Source organism: Cricetulus griseus, assembly GCF_003668045.3.
Source record: "Cricetulus griseus strain 17A/GY chromosome 1 unlocalized genomic scaffold, alternate assembly CriGri-PICRH-1.0 chr1_0, whole genome shotgun sequence".
Taxonomy (NCBI): domain Eukaryota; kingdom Metazoa; phylum Chordata; class Mammalia; order Rodentia; family Cricetidae; genus Cricetulus; species Cricetulus griseus.
In genome coordinates this window covers 244920581-244939457 of record NW_023276806.1, presented here as the reverse complement: position 1 = coordinate 244939457, position 18877 = coordinate 244920581, and the positions used below count along the sequence as shown (strand labels likewise).

Below are 18877 nucleotides of genomic sequence, written 5' to 3'. Positions count from 1 at the left end.
ACCATGTATGTTTAGATATACAAAACTGTTCACTATAGTGTATTTTTAAATAATAAATATCCAGCAGTAGTGACCAGTAGTTGGGTATTAATTAGATTATACTCTACATAACGAGATGTTATGGAACTCCGAATAGGTAAAAAGGTATACATATATAAATGAATATATATATGCATGAATTTATAAGTATAAAATGAGTGAACAACAATGAATAAAAATGAATGAAAGAAAACAATGTGTTACAAATAGCTATATAGTTGGATACTTTGGTGGTTTAAAGGAAAATGGTCCCCATGGGTTCATATATTTGTAATTAGCTCCCATGTTGGTGAAACTGATTGGGAAGGATTAGAAGGTGTGGCCTTGTTGGTGGAGATGTGTCACTTTGAGGGTTCAAGAAGCTCATGCCAATCCCAGAGCACTCTCTCCTCCCTCCCCCTTCCTCTCTCCATCTCTCATGGCTATGGATCAAAATATGAGCACTCATATATTTCTTTGCTCTACCATCATGGACTCTAACCCTCTAGAATATTAAACTAAATTAAATGCTTTCTTTTGTAAATTGCCTTAGTCATAGTATTTTATCACAGCAATAGAAAACACTAAGGCAAACACTTTGTATTAAAAAGAACACTTGGGCTGGAAGACGACTCTCAGTAAAGATACCTGCCTCCAAGCATGATGACCACAGTTTAATACATAAGACCAACATGGCAAAAGGATAGAGCATACTTATACAAGATGTCCTCTGACCTCCACACCAAGACAGAATTTGGAAAGTTGGGCGAAATAGCTATAGTTAGGTTGGATATTGCAGAGGGACTCATGGGCTTGTGGAGACGGAGTGGCAAAAGAAAGAACTGGTTTGTGACAGTTAGTTTTTTTGCTTAATGTGTCCTTCAAAATATGTTAAACACTAAAGAAAATGCATAAATGCGTTCAGTATTCAGAGAGCAAGTCAGTTACCACATCACTGGTTGCTGAAAAACTTCTAAAATGCTTCCAAGTTTCCATGAATAAGGATTCGAGTGCCCTGAAGCAATTTCATTGTTAATTTTTTCAGGTGGCCATGTTTTCTTCTCAGCACCATTTCCAAGGAGTTTGGAGGCATTCTCTTCACAGATACTTCCTTTCTTAATTCAGACACTCATTGATCTAATCATAAAAGGAAGCCATTAGAGACACCCTATGCCAGATATTACTCATGCTTGATAAATTGCATACCCAGAGGAATGTGAAAAAGCACATCCATAAAAACAGAATGTAATTCACATTGATTAAAACAGCATGTGCCAGCCAGCACTTTTACAGAAGATGACAAGTGGCAATAAAAGTACCAAGAAGCTCAAAATCTGTGCGTAGGTGATGTTGGGTCCCTGTGAGTTTCAATTACTCAGCAAACACTTCTTGATTATTTATTTTGTATTAGGTGGTGTGTTGAGAATTAGCAAGAGGACAATATGGTAAAAGAGGAAATGCAGTGTTAATTGCAAAGCAATGCCCAAAGTGGTATATTACTGTACTCTATCCAAGAGGAGAAGAAGGGAAGAGGCCTTGAAATAAGTGTGTGCAAAACAGCATGTACCAGTGGAAGGTGTGAGGTCAGGGAAAAGCAGGTGTGCTGCTGTCCTTGTTTGGAAGGATGCAGACTTCAAACTGACAATCCCATTCTACGACTTCATTTTGGAATCTAATACGCATTAATGCTTAGTACACACCATGTTCCAGGTTGGGTGTCTTATTCCTCCACTCTTTTCCCTATAGGCTCTGGGCTCCTTGATATTTTTTTTGTTAATTCTAGATAACTATTTCTTCCTTCTTTCCTTGGGCCAAATGTTGTCTAGAAGGTGAAGGGGTGTGTGTGTGTGTGTGTGTGTGTGTGTGTGTGTGTGTGTGTGTGTGTGTGTATGTGTTATGTACATATGGACATGTGTGTGTGTGAGTTCCCACTCCAAGGTGCACATATGAGGAGGCTAGAGAAGAACATTGAGAATTCTCTTTCATCCTCTAACTTAATCTTTTGAGCCAGGGTCAGTCCCTGAATCTGGAGCTGTGTAGTGGCTAAACTGTTTGCACAGCAGCCCACTAAGGTCCTGCCTTCCACGCTCTGTCTCCAGGACTTAGTTACAGGCACACATGGTCACACCTGACTTTTTGCATGATTGTAGTGATCGGAACTCAAATCTTCATGATTGCAGACCAAGCACTTATCCCTGAACCATTTCTGTAGATGGTAGCACTTGTCCTAGAACCACTATTGATAAGAGAACAAATGTTTCTTTGTGTTGATCCAGGGAGAGCATTTCTCTATCTTTGGTCTAGAAAACAAAAGTATCACATTATACTACAAGGGCCAATAAGTATTAATTTAAATATTTTGTTTTTCAGTAAGCTTGTAACAGGTATTGGGACTAAGACTTGTTTGTATAGCATATTGAAAGTATCAGCCAATACTCCCCCATTTCACTCTGATGACAGAGTGGTTTACATGTCCTGGCACTTCTGCTGCCTCACTTCTGCTCCTTTCCACTTCTCACTACTACGTCTGCGCCCAGTCTGGGTTACTTCTCAGCAGCCTCTATCATATATACTGGAACACACCCCTCTACCCACAAGCCTTCCGTTTTGATTCACCTGTCCCTTTCCTTTCACTGTTCCATCAAATAGTGATCTCCCCTCTTCTACCCTAATCCTACTCACCTTTTTCTCATCTCATACATCACTGTCAAACACATAGCATCTTTACTATATAATCTGGTTTGTTATCTGATACCTACAACCTATCCTCATAATATGAGCTCCAGAATGGGTTTGTTTGGTTTCTTCTCTGTTGTGTCCCCCAAATCCATGAAAGCACTCATAATAGTGTATATATTCAATGCATACTCATGGATTATCTGTCTCTCAGTGGTCATTAATTGGCTGTAGAGGATGAAGTTTGAGGGCTTATGGTAGTTAACCTCAAGGCTGTGAAGTTTTGGCAAAATACTAGAAAAAGAATCAGTAGAATGGAACAGAGAATCCAGAAATCGACTCATAAAAATAGAACGAACCGAGGAACAAAGATAAAGAGTACCATTTTCCAGTTGACGGTGCTGAAACTATCAGACATTCACATGCAGAAAATGCAGACATGTATTTACACATGTCGTAAAATTAATTTCAGTGGGACTCAAACCCAAATATAAACTACAAAAGTATAAACCTCTAACACACGAGAAAAACCAAGTGTTGACAAAAATTAAAAACTTCTGTTCTGTCAAAGTGCTATGATAAATAAAAGACATGCCACAAACATGCAGAAATATGAAACTTGTAACCAAATTATATAAAGAATTCTTACAGCTAACTTCAATGAAAGAAATAAAACAACAGGTAAAAGATGCACAAGTTACAAATAAGATATGGGGAAATACTCAATAGATTTCATCAGAGAATTACAAAATAAAAGAGACTATACAGCTATTAGGGTAGTTAAAATCCAAAATACTGACAACTCCAAGTGCTAAGAAGGACAAAGGCTAACAAAAGCACTTTTTCATTGCTGGTAAAAATGCAAAATAGTACAGCCACTTTGACAGACATTGAAAGTTTCCTGTAACACTAAAAATAATCAGCATATAATACAAGTTCCCTGTTACTTTTCAAAATGAGTTGACATTTATATCCATAGTAGCTTTATTCATAACAACCAAACTGTGAAAGAAAAATGATGCCCTTCAGTGGGTGAATGGATACAGTGGAATAATATTTAGTGACAAGAATAAATGAGCTATAAGTCAGGCCACCAAATGAAATTAGAGAGCCTTACATTTATTTTGGTAAGTGAAAAAAAATCTTAAAATGATACATCCTTTGATTTCAACTGCATAGAATCCCTGAAAAGCCAAAACTACAGACAGGATAAAATGAGCAGTGGCTTTCAGAGGCTTATGGGGTAAGAAGTTGAATCAAGGGACTAGAAGAGATTTTTAGGGCAGTGAACTGTTCTGTATGGTGCTGTTCTATCTAAAGAAAGAGAACAAACAGGCAATAAGCACATGTTATAATACACTTGTCTACACTCAGGAATGAACACAAAGAATGACCCTAGTGTGAATTTTGGATTTTTGTTAACAACATAGCAACATTGGTTCATCAACCTAACATATGTATGATATGAATGTAAGATGTTAGCAATAGGAAAAATTGTGGGCAGGCTATGGAAACTACTTTCTGCTAAATTTTTCTATAAAATTTTCTAATCATCAGTCTATTAAATTTGTGGTAGTTTTCCTACCTTCATCAACATGTATTAGTTATGTTATTAATAATTTTCTCTGTGATGGTTCAACAAATGCATACAGCATACCTATCATGAAATCTAGCCTTCTTCTATATACTCTCGCTCCCCATACTCCTCAAACTCAAGGAATCAATATTCTAAGTCTGGGTCAGCTTTATTTAGCTTCTAAATATGAAGAACATATGGTTCATATCTTTCTGTGCCTTGCTTATTTTACTTAACATGGTATTCTCCTGTCTTACCCATTTGCTGAAAATAAGAGGATTTCTCAAATGTTGGCAAATGGTTCTTATGAAAAATAGAATGAAAGTTTTTCATTAAAACTACAAAGAGATACTTGACACAGCAATCCCACTTCTAGCTTTATCATTTTGTATTATATCATCTTATATTATATATCTAAGCAAAGGAAATGAAATTATCATAACCAAGAGATACTTGCATGCCTTTTTATTACAACACTATTTATATTAGCTAAGATATAGAGAATCATCTTAGGTACCATTCAATGATTAATAAATACAGAAAATGTGCTGCATAGAAGCTATTGAGAAGGCTCAGAGGGTGAAGAAAATGTGGTGTCTATATACAATGTAATCCCATTCAGCCACAAAATCTATTGATTTTTAAAAAACACTTTTACTAGGGGTCCTCTAAGTTATTTGTCATCTTTAGGATCAAAGAGGGGCCCTGTGTCCCTACAAGGTAGGTGAATGAAGACTGCCATATGATATACTTCAAGGAATAGAGAGGACCAAATTAGTAGAGTTCTGTGAGCCAGAGGATGGAGTTTTGATTTCATTCTGGATATTATGGGATGCTTTGGGGAAATATGAATTCAAAATTCTCTTCAGCTTATCACTGAAAGTAGATCATTCCTGTAGCATGAGATGTTTACAAGGTCATTGGTTGCATCAGTTAATGCATTAACATCAAGGGCACAAAAATGCTTCCATGTTGCATTAAGGAATAAAAACATAGTCACTTCTCCTCAGATTATTTTAACCAAGAGTGAGCTCAAATTGAATTCTCTATTTCTCTCCCTTTGTCTTCTGTCTGTAGTTTAACAGTTACTAGCTTATCTGTTGTCTGTCTGGTGTGTGTGTGTGTGTGTGTGTCTGATTTCTGTGAGTTGCATATATTCCTTGGTCTGTCCCTCACAAAGGGCTTTTCTCCTTATTTATTGAACAGCACATTAAATATGGTATGGGAAAGGAATAAGGGATACTTTCAGAAACTAATAGTTTTACAAGAGTAGAAACTTTATTCATTCCAAAAGCATTCTGAAAAGCAAACAATAATGCAAAGAGACAATATCAGTTTATTTCCACTTTGCTTGCTGCATTTATGGTAGATACTGGTTGTACAAGGCTGCTTCCAACCATGAAGATGTGAGTTCCTATTGTCCTTGTTAAGTCTAAGATGCCTATTAAACTTCCAGGTGGAGATATCACTCTTACTGATCTCAGGAATGATGCTACTAAAATATAAATAATGACAAAGGGGGAGAAATTATAAACTCAGTTTTTCAATATGTTGAATTCGAAGTGTTTAAGAGAGCCAAAAGAAGTTGTTGAGTATGCAAGGTAGAGATCTCAGTCTGAAATTAACAAGAGAAAGTCATGTATGAAGAGAGCATATAGCATGTGGAAATTTGTATTACATCAGCTACAGTTGAAGCTATGAGATTGAAAGACATTGCTTCTTGGATCTCAGATGCTACACCTCCACTTTTCCTTCAGTACCAGGAATCCAGGAAGAGGAATAAGCATGCTCTCCATGCTGACTCTTTCTGACCTTACCTAGCCTGTAACTCAGGTCTTGTCTTCTGTAAATGCTTCTACTGAACTCCACCTCAAACTCATGTGGTGGCTAAAGATGGGAGCAGAACGCAAGGACCTGACATTGCTTCCAGCATTGTTATTCCTCTCAGTCTCTCAGTCTCTCTCTCTCTCTCTCTCTCTCTCTCTCTCTCTCTCTCTCTCTCTCTCTCTCTCTCTCTCTCTCTCTCTCTCTGTGTGTGTGTGTGTGTGTGTGTGTGTGTGTGTGTGTGTGTGTATCTGTGTCTTTGACACATAGAGAGAAAGGGAGAGAGAATCGTAGAGGTCTCAAACCAGTCAAAAGCCTTAGAAAGAGCCTATAGTCCATGTAGTCCATATTTCTTTGTACCAGATCCACTGTCATATGAAGCTTCAAAGTCTCTCCATCTGTGTCACATAGTCCAAGCAGGGCTGGGTTTTGGAAGAATAGAACAAACTGGAAAATTCCAAAAATATATTTTGCCACAAGCATCTGATTCCTGGTGGGGATCTCTTTTCCATTCTATACATGCGCCTGCATCCATCTGTTTAAATAGAAATTAGTTTAATTTTATCTCTGCACTGATGGAGAATTTCATATTTTGAGAACACTCTCGTCACTCTGGATGAATTTTCTCCTTTTCATTTCTTGAGAAAGAAGAAAATTTCAAGGTAAAATTTCTCTAGGAATGAAATACTCAGTAGAAAGATAAAGTATAATTTTGTAAAAGCACTCACTAGTTTATGAAAATACTGACCTGGGAAATTATCTGGAATTTCTGAAGAGGTATTTCTGCTCTATTCCGTGCCCCAGTACAGTTTTTAAGCCAAAATTTAAAATTATTTTTAAACTGAGTATCACATGAATAAAGTATCAATTTGCCCAATTATTACTTGTGCATGTCAGTGGATTTTTAAGCATGTATATGCTATGTGCACTGCATACTTTTTGAAAGCTTTGTTTTCTTCCCAGAAAGAAAACGTGCTTTAGAAAATAGAGATAATTATGCTATTTAATCTCTAGAAATGAACACTCAAACATTTTGGTCTCTGGCCATCTTTATATTCTTGAAAATCAAGTGTCACTAGGAGCTATGTCTTTTTGTTTATTAATAAGAGAAAGGTGTCTGATGGATGTGTAAGATACAAATGTGTATTTTATATAGATATATCATAAATCTGAGAAAATTATATAACATAAGAATATAAAAGCACATATACCTTTATTTGTTAAAATGGTGACACCATGGAAGGTGTACAGTGTGAGAGAAGAGTAAAACGTGTGCAAAATCCTAGATTATTATGACAGTCTGGACTTCAAAGACTTTCCTAAGTCTCAAGGACTGGTGGTAGTGCCCAGGAAACAGCACTTTGAAACTGTTCTTTTCTATCTCCATTCACAGGGTGACATGAGATGGCACTGGTAAGGTAATCTTTAGTGTCCTAATTCTGATTCTCTGTGACCTCAGACTCCAAGGTCCAACCATTTAAGCTTACAGACTCTTTTACACGTTCACTGACTCACATTTTTGGCAGGTCATGTTTCAATTACAAATTATCCCTGAAAGCTCCCTAGATTCAGACGGTGTCATGGAGGCCAGGTGTGGCAGAGGACGTGCTGCTATGACCTCAAGTATGAGATCCCATGGCATTTTCAGTAGAGAACCTTCATTATTCATTCCCTTCATAAAGCTGAATTTCACATTAGGTTAATTTTACAAAATAGTCCCCCAAGCACTTGGACCTAATTTTTAAAAAATAACAGTGCTCAGAATGGAGAGAACTTACCTTAAAGCCATAGCCAAGAGGTCTAGTACTCCAAATATAGAAAGAACTATTACATTCAGTCTTCAAAAGCTGAGCAGCACCGCTGAAAAATAGAAAAATATTTCAATAGATAGGTCTCAAAAGACATGCAAATGACAATGACACAACAAGATGCATAATGTCATTAGTCATTAAGGAACTTTATATAAAAACCTCTGCATGATTGTTAGTCATGATGTACTCATTAGGGTGTCTGTGGTAGTTTTAAACAATACATAATTTTAGAAAAAGATAATAACAAGCCCAAGGAGGAAGGAAGAAAAGGAGGGAGGGAGGGATGGAGAGAGGGAGGAGAGGGAGGGAGGGAGGGAGGGAGGGAGGGAGGGAGGGAAGGAGGGAGGGAAATCAGAAAAGTAAGCATAATTGACTACGTGTTATATGGTTTTATTCATATGAAATGCCTACACTAGGCCAATCCATATAGACAGAAATTAAGCCCTTGGTTTCCAGAGGAAGGCCACATGTGCTAAGATACAAAAGTTCTGGAATTACATAGTATGGTGATAGTACAACACTGTGAGTATATTTAAGTGCTTTAAAATTGTAAATGGTATATGCTATGAATTAAATTCCATTGAAACATTACAAAAACAAAAAGGGAAATACATCCTCCAGAAATAATCATTTAGAGCAGCAGGCTGTGTTATGCATAAAACAAACAAATGAGTAAAAGAAATCTTACTGTAGATTTTTGTCAAGAAGGAATGTGTGGCGAATTTTTATTTCCACTCTGAGTCATCCTCCCAGAGAAGCAAAGATGGGTTTTCCGGGGTCACTGCTTTTGCTGGGCAGTGGCTCAGAGTTTGAAAATGCAATCATTCAAGCTGAGTGAACACAATTCTGCTGGAACATATGAAAACCCACAGCATGTGCATATGGGCCAGCTTGGGTTAAGGAAGAGATTTTTGTTTATCCTTTTAAAAATTTAGGTAGAGTGAAACTGATAGAAAAAAATCAAACAAAATTTCAACCAAAACTACCACCTCATGCAAAAAGCTCATGAAACTCATACACCATGGATAAATACCTAGAATGCCATTTCTTTGGTAATCTGTAGGTTAAGGTAGGCAACCCAATTAGGAGTGAACTGATCTGCATTCACCCCTAAAAAAGCACAAAGAACGGGAATATACTTTTATGGTAAAATGGGCCATGCTGTTGTTTTTAATGGCCCTATGGTAAGCTCATTACTGAGAAGCACACTGCAGTGTCCTAAGTCTTGGGAGGAAGTGTCTGGTGAAGTTTTGCCTGGAGTCACTCACAGATTCATTGGTGAAGAGAATCCAAGAAGGCTGCCCAGCATGAAAAACTCAGGCCTCAGTGGTGGCCCAGAAGTAAATGAGAAAACTCTTGTCATAACACAGAAGAACTTTCAGCAAAGACCATCAAGGTGACTCTGCATACCCACCTGCTGTTTCTGGAATGGTAGCTTTAGGTAGGTGTCCATTTCGTTGGAGAACTTGAGATGGAACTGATTGCAACATAAATTTGTCTGTATTTTCAACTCATGGCTAGGACAGTCCTATACAGAAAAGAAAAAAGAAAGTTCCCAATCAACTTGATAAGTATAAATGAAATGCTATGTTGATAAACAAGTTCTGAAAGACACATGATGCCATTTGCATTATGTGGGTGGCTGTGCTGGAGTTCCAAATGAGTACTAAAGCAATAAGGCTCAAAAGCAAACAGGCAGTACTCCAATATTTGAATAAAGTCAGTGTATCTTGTAATCTATATAATTCTTTATAATCTAAAGAGTTACATATTTTACCCCATGCCCATAGGGAGAAATGGAAAATCCTTTTAAGGGCAAGAAAACAATACACCTCTTTGATTAGCTGTTACCTATTCTGTCACCAAGGAAAGTGAAGTCCCAGTCTGAAGGGCAGAAAACAGCCCTTCAGACTGTATGAGCTCTCCCTCTGGAACAGTGGAGCTCTCCTCAGGAACTGAGGAGAAGCTTCCTGGAGAAATGAGAAATTCTCACCAAAACCAGCTAAGTCTAAGTGTTAAGGGACAGAGTCAAACTTTCTTTCTTTTTATTTTAATCTTTCATTTACTTTTTGCTGTCGATTTCTATAAAAATTTTTATTTTCATATAAATGAATTTAAATTTTCTTAGAAAGAATTTAAGAGCCTTCAAGCTGTCTTGAAAGATGAGAACAGAATATAGTTTCTCAACTAATTTATAACCATAGTAAGAGAAAATCCCATTACCCTTGTCTCATAGCTCAGGGGATTTTTTTCTCTCTCTGTGTAAAACTATTCTGTGTACTCTTGATCTGTTCTCATGAGTTGAGAGCAGACACATGTGACTGCTATTGCTTTTGCAGGCTTGTGAAGCCTGGGAACATCATAGAGAGGCAGTATGTGTTGCCCCAGCATGTACTGTTTGTACTGTCTCAAGCACAGTTAGTAACTATTCCAGCCTGCACAGATGCCCTCAAGTTAGTGTGGAATTGTGTGGATGGGTACTAAAACAAGACAAGAATAGTCTGGGGACAGTGGCTGAGTCAGGGGAGTGACTGAGGAGGTAGAGAGCTTGGTTGCTACTTGCCTAGTTTCTGAGCTGTGGTATCCCACAGGCTGGCTCACAATCCCTTGTCTGAAATCACAGGGTCAGACGTATTTCAAAACACTGAGTGTTTTAGGCTTGAGGAAAGTAACCCTTTTCAAAGGTGTTCTATGCACTGTTATACTGTCTGTGTGATACCCTTAGGGTTAGAACTAGCAGCTCAGAACCAAGCACATCAACTTGCCAGTGGTTTTATACTATGAAATCACACTAAATGAGAAAGAGAGTAAAAATAGGCTCTTATCAGTACATATCAAGTCATTGCCCTCAAATTAGATTCTGGAAGAGCTTTTAGGATATGTACATATATAAAGAAGATTAACTAGACAGACAGGTGGGTGAATGGATGGATGGATGATAGATGGATATATAGATAGTGAGCTTACAGCTTGCAGTTCAGTTGTTCAGTTTAAGACATTACACTTTTTCTCAAAAAGAAAATCCCATCCTGGACTATTGGTAGCAACTCCTCTGCAGTGGATCCTCCACTCTGCTTCCTTTTTGTCTTTCACAATAGAAATTGAACAAAAGGCATCAGAACCAAAGAGGAGGCCACCACTCAACACTCGGCCTTATAAGATGTGGCCTTGACATCCAAATAGACAGATCTTTGTCAGGAATACTTCCAAGAGTGTTTTATAATTACTGGCCAGTTTTGGTGAATCATGGAGAACATGTGAGTGCCCAAGTGATTATGTTTAAATAATTATTCCCCTTAAAATTTTCCTTTGCCTAAATTATATGTACCGGCTGTCTCAACACCTTAGGAAATCTGATGTAAACATTACTGATGATCCCTAGAGAACTGAAATGGGTGAGTTATCTCTGCCCTCTGTCCTTCTGCTTCCCACACCCCAAGTACCCTCACCCAACTCCAAGTTAAGTAATATTTAAAAATATGAAGAGTCAGAAGACAACTCACTTGTTAGCACACATAGCAAATATTGTCAAAATGAAGTAAGCTCAGCATCTTGGTTCTGTACCAGGCTTTGAACTATTTTTCTTGGTTCCCATTTCCACACAATGAAGGAAAGAGGGGGCTGGTTTTCAGCTGAAGGATTGAGAGCTGTGTCATGCCAGTGTATCCAATAGTAAGCCACATTTATCATTTCAATTTTAAAACATAAAAGCAACGAGATATTCTAATGATGTATTTTATTTAAACCAACATATGCAAAACATTAACACCTTAATTAATATATAAATAATAAAGAAAATGAATTAAGGTATATTTTACCTTACCTTCATCTATATTTTCATACAGTCTTCAGAATCTTATATGTAGGTACATTTTCAAGGTTTATGTGGTATACATAGGTATTGGCTGTTTGATTGGACAGCATAGGGAATGTAGACACTTAGAATGCAGGGTGAGATTCAATTTCTTTGGAGTTTATTATTCTGGGAAAAGAGTGGTCCCTATTACTGCTTCACTTTTGTATTGACTCTGCTATATATCACATCTATAATTAAGAACACAAAGACCATCAGCTGATGAAGATAAGTTCCTTCCACTACATCCAGTCACAGATGCTTACCCAGTCCACATTGAGAATGGTGCTGTCCCTTGGCTACTGGAAGTTACTATTTAATTCTAAATTTGAGGAAACAACACAGTCAGGAAGATAAACCCTGTGGAACTCCAAATATTCTGTTGATAATAACCCTGAAATTCTGCTGTAGAGATTCAAACTCATCTAAGAAAAGTGCACTGTATTAATGTAAGTGACAGTAAATGAATATTAAAATGGCTCTAAAATGAAGTTTCTGCTTATTTAGAAATCTAGATTTCTTCCCCATTGGAACTAGAGTCTTTAGATTTTTTATAATAGTGTTTATTTAAGAATTTAAGAAAACAACTTCGTGTCACTTTTCATTAATAGAAAATGAGAATAACAGCAGGATGTACATACTAATAATAGGATGTATTTGTTTACTATTCCACAATGGTCATGTACTATCATTCTACTTTATTCCAAGTTTAAGAAATTGAGAAGAAAAAAAGCAGAGCAGTTTGTCCAAGATCACAAATTTAGGAGACAATGCATCAGAACTCATACCCATGTTCCTTAAATTAATCATAAAGTTATTGTCATTTGTTTTATATATGGTATATATTTATACATAAATATATTATATAACCTAAAGGGTTTTTTATAATCTACATAGACACACACACACACACACACACACACACACACACAGAGAGAGAGAGAGAGAGAGAGAGAGAGAGAGAGAGAATCCACAATCCACAGAACATAATGTTGTTTCCTGAGTCCAGTTTATTTTGCATAACAAAATGAATTTTAGAGTCATCCTTTTTCCTGCAGATATAATTATTTCATTGTCCTTTATATATGGATACAATTCAACTACATGTATTTCATTTCTTGCACAAATTGTGCAAGTGTGAGTTTGATAATGTTTTTACTGTGTAAAATAAAAATGTATTTCTTGACCTTTTAGTCATTGAACTTCAGACTCTATTTCCAATCAGACTGTGTCTAGGTATGGCCAGTACCCTTGTTCATCTTAGATTTGATAGATTATAAGTGCTGTTTTAGCTGCAGGCTGAAGCCTTCTCTTTTTTCATCCTATTTCATACCCATCTAGCTAGTCATTCTCTCTCTCTCTCTCTCTCTCTCTCTCTCTCTCTCTTTCTGTTCTTCTTGAATAGGGTAGAAAATAGGGGTAGGGAATTAGAATTGAGTCAAAGCCTTTAGAAGCAGGACAAGCTTGCAGAGGTGGTCCTCAAAAACGTCAGGAGATAATGGCTATCTACGTGGGACTCACTCTATGTTATGAACAATTAGATTATGTTACATATGACAATGCTTCATGGTGGCCCCTTGAAGCCCTGGAACAACTGTTTTATTCTTGGCCTTCTCTTCTCTTCCTTATTCCCAAAGAAACCAGAACCAAGTGCTAGGAATTAAGGCATGCTGCCTACAGCAGATGCTATAAAGTTGGCATCAATACTTCCATTCATCTGCTTCTCTTGTAGGTCAAGAGAGCACAGTGACAGTATAGATTATGAAACAAAAACAAGTTAACTTGAGGGCAGGAGGCCAAAGCAAAGTCCAAATAAACAAACTATAAGGTCACTGCTAATGAGCAGAGAACTGGCTTCTCAGTAAGATTCTCCTGGTCTTCGAGGATCTTAATAAAATTAGAAAGTGCATCAGTGACTGGCATGAGAGCAAGGCTACATAATGATGATACAATTAGCCTAGTTCACACAAATCACTTGCGCACATTATTATAGAGCTACAGGATTGGATTAACTCCTTCCTCATGTCAGAGCACAAACCTTTATTTTCCTCCTGGGGGTTGGAAAGAGTCAGTGTGTCAATGTCTATTTCTCTTTATTGGATCATCAAACAGAAATTACATGAGGTGTCTATTGAGAATTTAAAGATCAACATTCTGTTGAACAAGAAGAAGAAGGAGTATGGACATGCTTAGTTTGCATTACATTTCAGCAAATTTGTGTCATTCTGAGTTTGTTTAATTTGGCTTGCAGAAGTTATACATGAATCTAAATTATACTAAGGGCCCCAGGCCAAGCTATTTTTCATATTGTTTTTCAGAAGTATAAGCATCAATCTGTTTGATCTAATCCTTAAAATCTGTATTATATGTCAGAGAAAGCAATAGTTTCTTCAAAATCAAATACTCAGCCATGAAATTGGTGCTACAAAATGATCCTAAAACAGTAGTGTTGACCTGGCAAGATAATCATTTTTGACAACATTATCGGCATGTATTGAAAACCCAACCAAAACTAGCAGGCAAGGCTCACACTGCTAGTTTCTTTGATATGTGGCATTGTGCACTAACAGATGCTGGCACATCTCTGAGAATTGGAATTAGACCAAAGCTGATGCTCACTCAAAAAGCTGAGCCAGTCTAAGTAGATTGTCTTGCCTCTTTCCCAACTGACAGCAGTGAGAAAATTCATTACAATAGAAGCCAAACTATGGTATAGCATGATATTAAACATTAGCGCAGGCAAACCATCTTGTAACATGTGCTGAATATTCTGTGGTTTATCTCAAAGCTGGTACCTTATATAGTGGATGGATCCTGTTATCTTTTTAAATGTCACCACCATCAGCCCAATATATTCTGAGCCCTTGTTATCCAACATTTAGGTAATTTTTCTGTTTTTTCTTAGTCTATCAAAACTGCTCTCCAGTGAAAAACTGATCCCCTTTAAGCATGCTTAGGGGAGTGCCACACCTCAGTACATAACACAGGGTGACCTGCAATTGCCTACTCTATCAAGCTCTAGCTTCTCAGTCTAGCTTTATAGACAGGCTTTCCTCTCTTCTCTTCCTTTGCCATCACTCTTCCTACCTTTGGATTGTTTTATTGAATTATACACATAATACAGAAAAAATATATGCTCCTTGAATGTGAAGGTTATGAATGTTCACTCACAAAACAACCAGATAATGTTCAACTTGAAAGAAATGCTTACTCCCTTGTAGTTACAACCCACTATCCTAATGGAAATCCTAACCTGACTTCCAGGAGAAGAAATCAATTAAGTCAATATTAACATAAATCAAGATTCCTCAACATGCAGAACTTGGGAGAAGGCTCTGACTTGGAGGACATGGGGGTGCCTCAGATCCTCCAAACTTGACAGCCTATGACAGCAAATCTCATTCAAGTCCATATCCATATATGTGGATATATCCAAGTACCCTTAGGTATCATTAAAATAACCACAGTTTACTCAAGAACTACAGATGGAGTATCAGAACAGCAACTGATGAGACCTGAGCAGGAGGAGGCTGGCAATGGGACTCCGATAATATGAAGGTAACTGCGTGCAGCTTCGTCTCCATCCTAGTTTCCCCAGTTCAACTCCTTAGTCATCTCCCAGCTTCCTACTCAATGACATTTAACAAAGGACTCAAAAACTATGCCTTCAGCTATGACATGCAACTTGTGGAGTCCCCAGCTTCTATCCAGGACTTTTTGCCCTCCAAGTTTAATGGGCACAGTGAAGGGATGGTCACTGGTGCCATCTGTCCTAAAGAGTAAGTACGCTTCCTCCTCCTCACCAGTGAGAGAGACTAGAAACTATTTTTTAAGATATATGTTTCTTTTCTAACAAAGATCTTATGTGTGCTAGTACTTGGTGTGCTATTATAAAGTTGGAATTTTACTTAGCTCTCATATTGTAAAGGTAATTCAAAAATAGTAAATCAATTACTGTTGGAAAGTCAGGGTGGATTAGTCATAGTTCCAACCCCACCAGAGAAATACTGTACTTTAGATTTTACATACTAGTCATCAGTGGGGTCCACACAATAGATCCAGCCTTTGCAATGTTGCTATAGTGATCGTATCAGGAAAGCATGTTGTGCACCTTTGGTTTATCATTCATCTAATCTCTGCAGATGGATGCTTTTGCTACAGAAGCAGAACATCTCACCTTGAATTCTTCTAACATGTCACCTTAGCAACAAGCTCTATCTGCTCATTCAAGGGAGCCACATACTTGAGCTAAAATAAATGATGCTAGTATGGCATGCCTGGACAGTTGCCCCCTCCACCTCTTAATATTTATGTAAACAAAGAAATCACCCTGAGATGTAGCTCAGGGGTAGAGTACTTATTTACACAGTATAAGCTGGACTTTGGGTTCCATCTCCAGTAAGGGTGGTGAGAGTACAGGGGTCACCTTGGCAATCTCTAGGATTATATTATGGAGGATAACATTTTTATTATGGAGGATAACATTACCCTATAGGGTGTTTTAGCAACTCGGTGACCAATTCTGAGAATGTAATTTTATACATGAAGTATATGTTTCTGGGAATAGTGGAAAGCAGTATAGCTAGCATCTCCAGTTACTGAAGGCACATCTCATACAGCATTCAGAGACAGGGGAAGGCTCTGGTACAGGTGGGCTGATACTCTGCCTTGGAAGAGGACTGAAACCAGACTTCAGGAAAACAGGGTTCTATGGTTCCCAGATGGAATCACTCATCAGAACTCTCTGAGTTCAGGTCCTCTTTGCCCATCCCAGTGCTCTCTAGTTCCACTCTTTCTGTCTTAAACTCCTCTTCACCAACACCCTCTCATCTGCTTCTTTCCAAAGCAGATGTCCATTGATCACCCACTTGGAGTCCCAGTCCTTAGCAACAACTGCATTAACCTTTCCTGGAAGGGGAGTGAGGGGACCTGACAAATACAAGAAGCTCCATTCAGTCTTTATTGTCGTCCCTCAAGAACGCACAGAAGAAGGTTTTCTTCTGAGAAGGTTTTAAAATATTCCTTTTCAAATCCCAAGTACCATTCTCCAAACATAATTTCAGAAGCAAACTAGTCATTTCTGATTAGAAGGACCTGATGGGATTTTGCAGAAAATCCTTTAGGACAAATGGTGAAGACAGATGAAAAGACTAACTAGAGGAAGTCAAAGCATTTCATGGGAAGACCAAAATCAGAAGTAACAGAAACTGAAAAATTATCAGGAAACTTCAAGAGAGAGATAGTTGCCATCACTGATAATGGGAGAAAGCTCAAGCTCTGAATGCCATAAAACATGCTTCTCCAAGCCACCAAAAGGCCTCACCCAGCACACATGTCTGCCTTTGTCCCCGGCATCTTCATTGTCTACTGTCACCCAGATACTCATTGTCGTAGTTCTGTGTATACCTGACCTGACTTATAAAACTTCTGAACATCCCTCTGAACATCCGAGTGTCCCTCTATAGCATTCTCCTTGCATCCATCCTGGAACATGGTGTCTTTCTGGAGATATTTCTCTTTAGAGTCTAAAGCTTAGACAGTTCTGAATGTCAGAGACCCAGAGAGAAGATACCTTTGTGTCCTCTTATCTTCAGTCAACTGTTCCTCTTTACTTCAGAATCACTGTCCTTTGAAGTAAAGGACAGACATGGATGCATCATCATGACCACTATCGTTCCATCATCCTTTTTCATTTAGTAAGAACCTCAGTTCTGCCAGGCAGTGGTGGTGTGTGCATGCCTTTAATCCCAGCACTCTGGAGGCAGAGGCCGGTGGATCTCTGTGAGTTCAAGACCAGACTGGTCTACAAGAGCTAGTTCCAGGACAGCCTCCAAAGCCACAGAAAAACCCTGTCTCGAAAAAAAAGAAAAAAGAAAGAAGCTCAGTTCTCAATCTTCATCTCATCCCAATTTTAGTTAACCCTCTGTAACTGCAGTAATCCTAGGAAGACAGTGTGCTGGGTTAGTAAGACAGACCAGCTGATAAAAGCACTTGCTGTCAAGTCTGACTACCCGAACCTTCACACACACACACACACACACACACACACACACACACACACACTTGTAAGTAACACTTATCTCAAATGATTTTTTTATTTTCATCTACTCTGATTATTCAGTTCAATATTTGCATTGTCCTAGACCAACGCAGTAGCTCTAATATCTCAGCTGACAATGTCAAACTCTTGAGCCAACCTGTGTCTTTCTTGTTTCTAAGTTCAACTATCCCTGCTATAAAAGTCCCTCAGCCTCGTCCTGAACTCCCCAGTGATCTTCCCAATAGCTCACTATTCATAATATTCTCATGAGAGAATCATTTTTTACTCACATTTTTCTATATTCCACCATTCTGATCACTTTCTGTAGGTACAATGACTCCTTTTATCTACCATTCTCTGTGAATGATTCAACCATCTTCCTCGTTCTATACTTGAGCACATCTTCAATGAGTTGCTATTTTTTTCATTCCAAAGTGTTGACTTCAGGCTCCAAGCAAGCTCTAAACAGTTCATCACTGCTCTTCTATTTTTCAATGTCCAGTTCTCCTGTAAGACCAGTCTCAATCTCTCTGTCAGATCAGTTGTGGCACACACTTTTACTCTAGAATCTGCCTCTTCTCCAAAGGTTTGTCTGTATAGATTACCTATTTCACTCCTCAGACAACTGTCTTTCCTGACAAAAATGTATTTCTCTTCATCATGTACTTGAAGCTGTCAAATTCAAACTCTGATGCACAATGGTGGCATACTTAGTAATAATCCCACACAGACATTCACATGATATGCTTTGGACCAGGGAACATGTTACTTTCTGTGGCCACCTTACAAACAGGTCCATTTTAGGTACTTCACACTTGCTGGTTCCTCTGCCTCGAGGTCCTGGAGATGCTATATGTCAGCATCATTAGAGAGAAAACTTCTGCTGCTTTTTATTCTCTGTCACTGTTCCTGTTGTTGTTTTTTTATGGTATTTCACAACTTCTATATTTGAGCCAGTTTATTTTTTAATCATTCTGTTGTTTCGCTTATTCACTGGACTGGGGTTTCTACAAGACCTGAGAATATAACCCTCACTTACTGTGGTGATTTGAATGAGAAAAGCCCCCATAAGTTCATAT

At 38.0% G+C, this 18877-nt stretch overlaps 1 protein-coding gene and 1 long non-coding RNA gene across 11 annotated transcripts in view; one reads left to right on the top strand and one right to left on the bottom strand.

Moving 5' to 3' along the window:
• Nucleotides 1-18877, top strand: part of Psd3 (pleckstrin and Sec7 domain containing 3) — a 520985-nt gene that overhangs the window by 50951 nt on the left and 451157 nt on the right. Inside the window, exon 2 of one of the 9 annotated variants that reach the window (XM_035451481.1) lies at nt 7488-7507. The exons of the other annotated variants lie outside the window; for them this stretch is intronic. Within the exon in view, the coding sequence (XP_035307372.1) occupies nt 7499-7507 (9 nt within the window). The 5' untranslated portion in view covers nt 7488-7498. The remainder of the gene's footprint in view (nt 1-7487; nt 7508-18877) is intronic. 9 annotated transcript variants of the gene reach the window in all.
• On the bottom strand, nt 5530-8161 carry LOC118239547. 2 transcript variants are annotated; one of them, XR_004771959.1, is made up of 3 exons: nt 8065-8142; nt 7873-7954; nt 5530-6629 (listed from the first exon to the last, which is right to left on the bottom strand). It is a non-coding gene; the product is annotated as an uncharacterized LOC118239547 (long non-coding RNA). The 2 variants fall into 2 exon arrangements; XR_004771958.1 differs by having other exon boundaries at nt 7873-8161.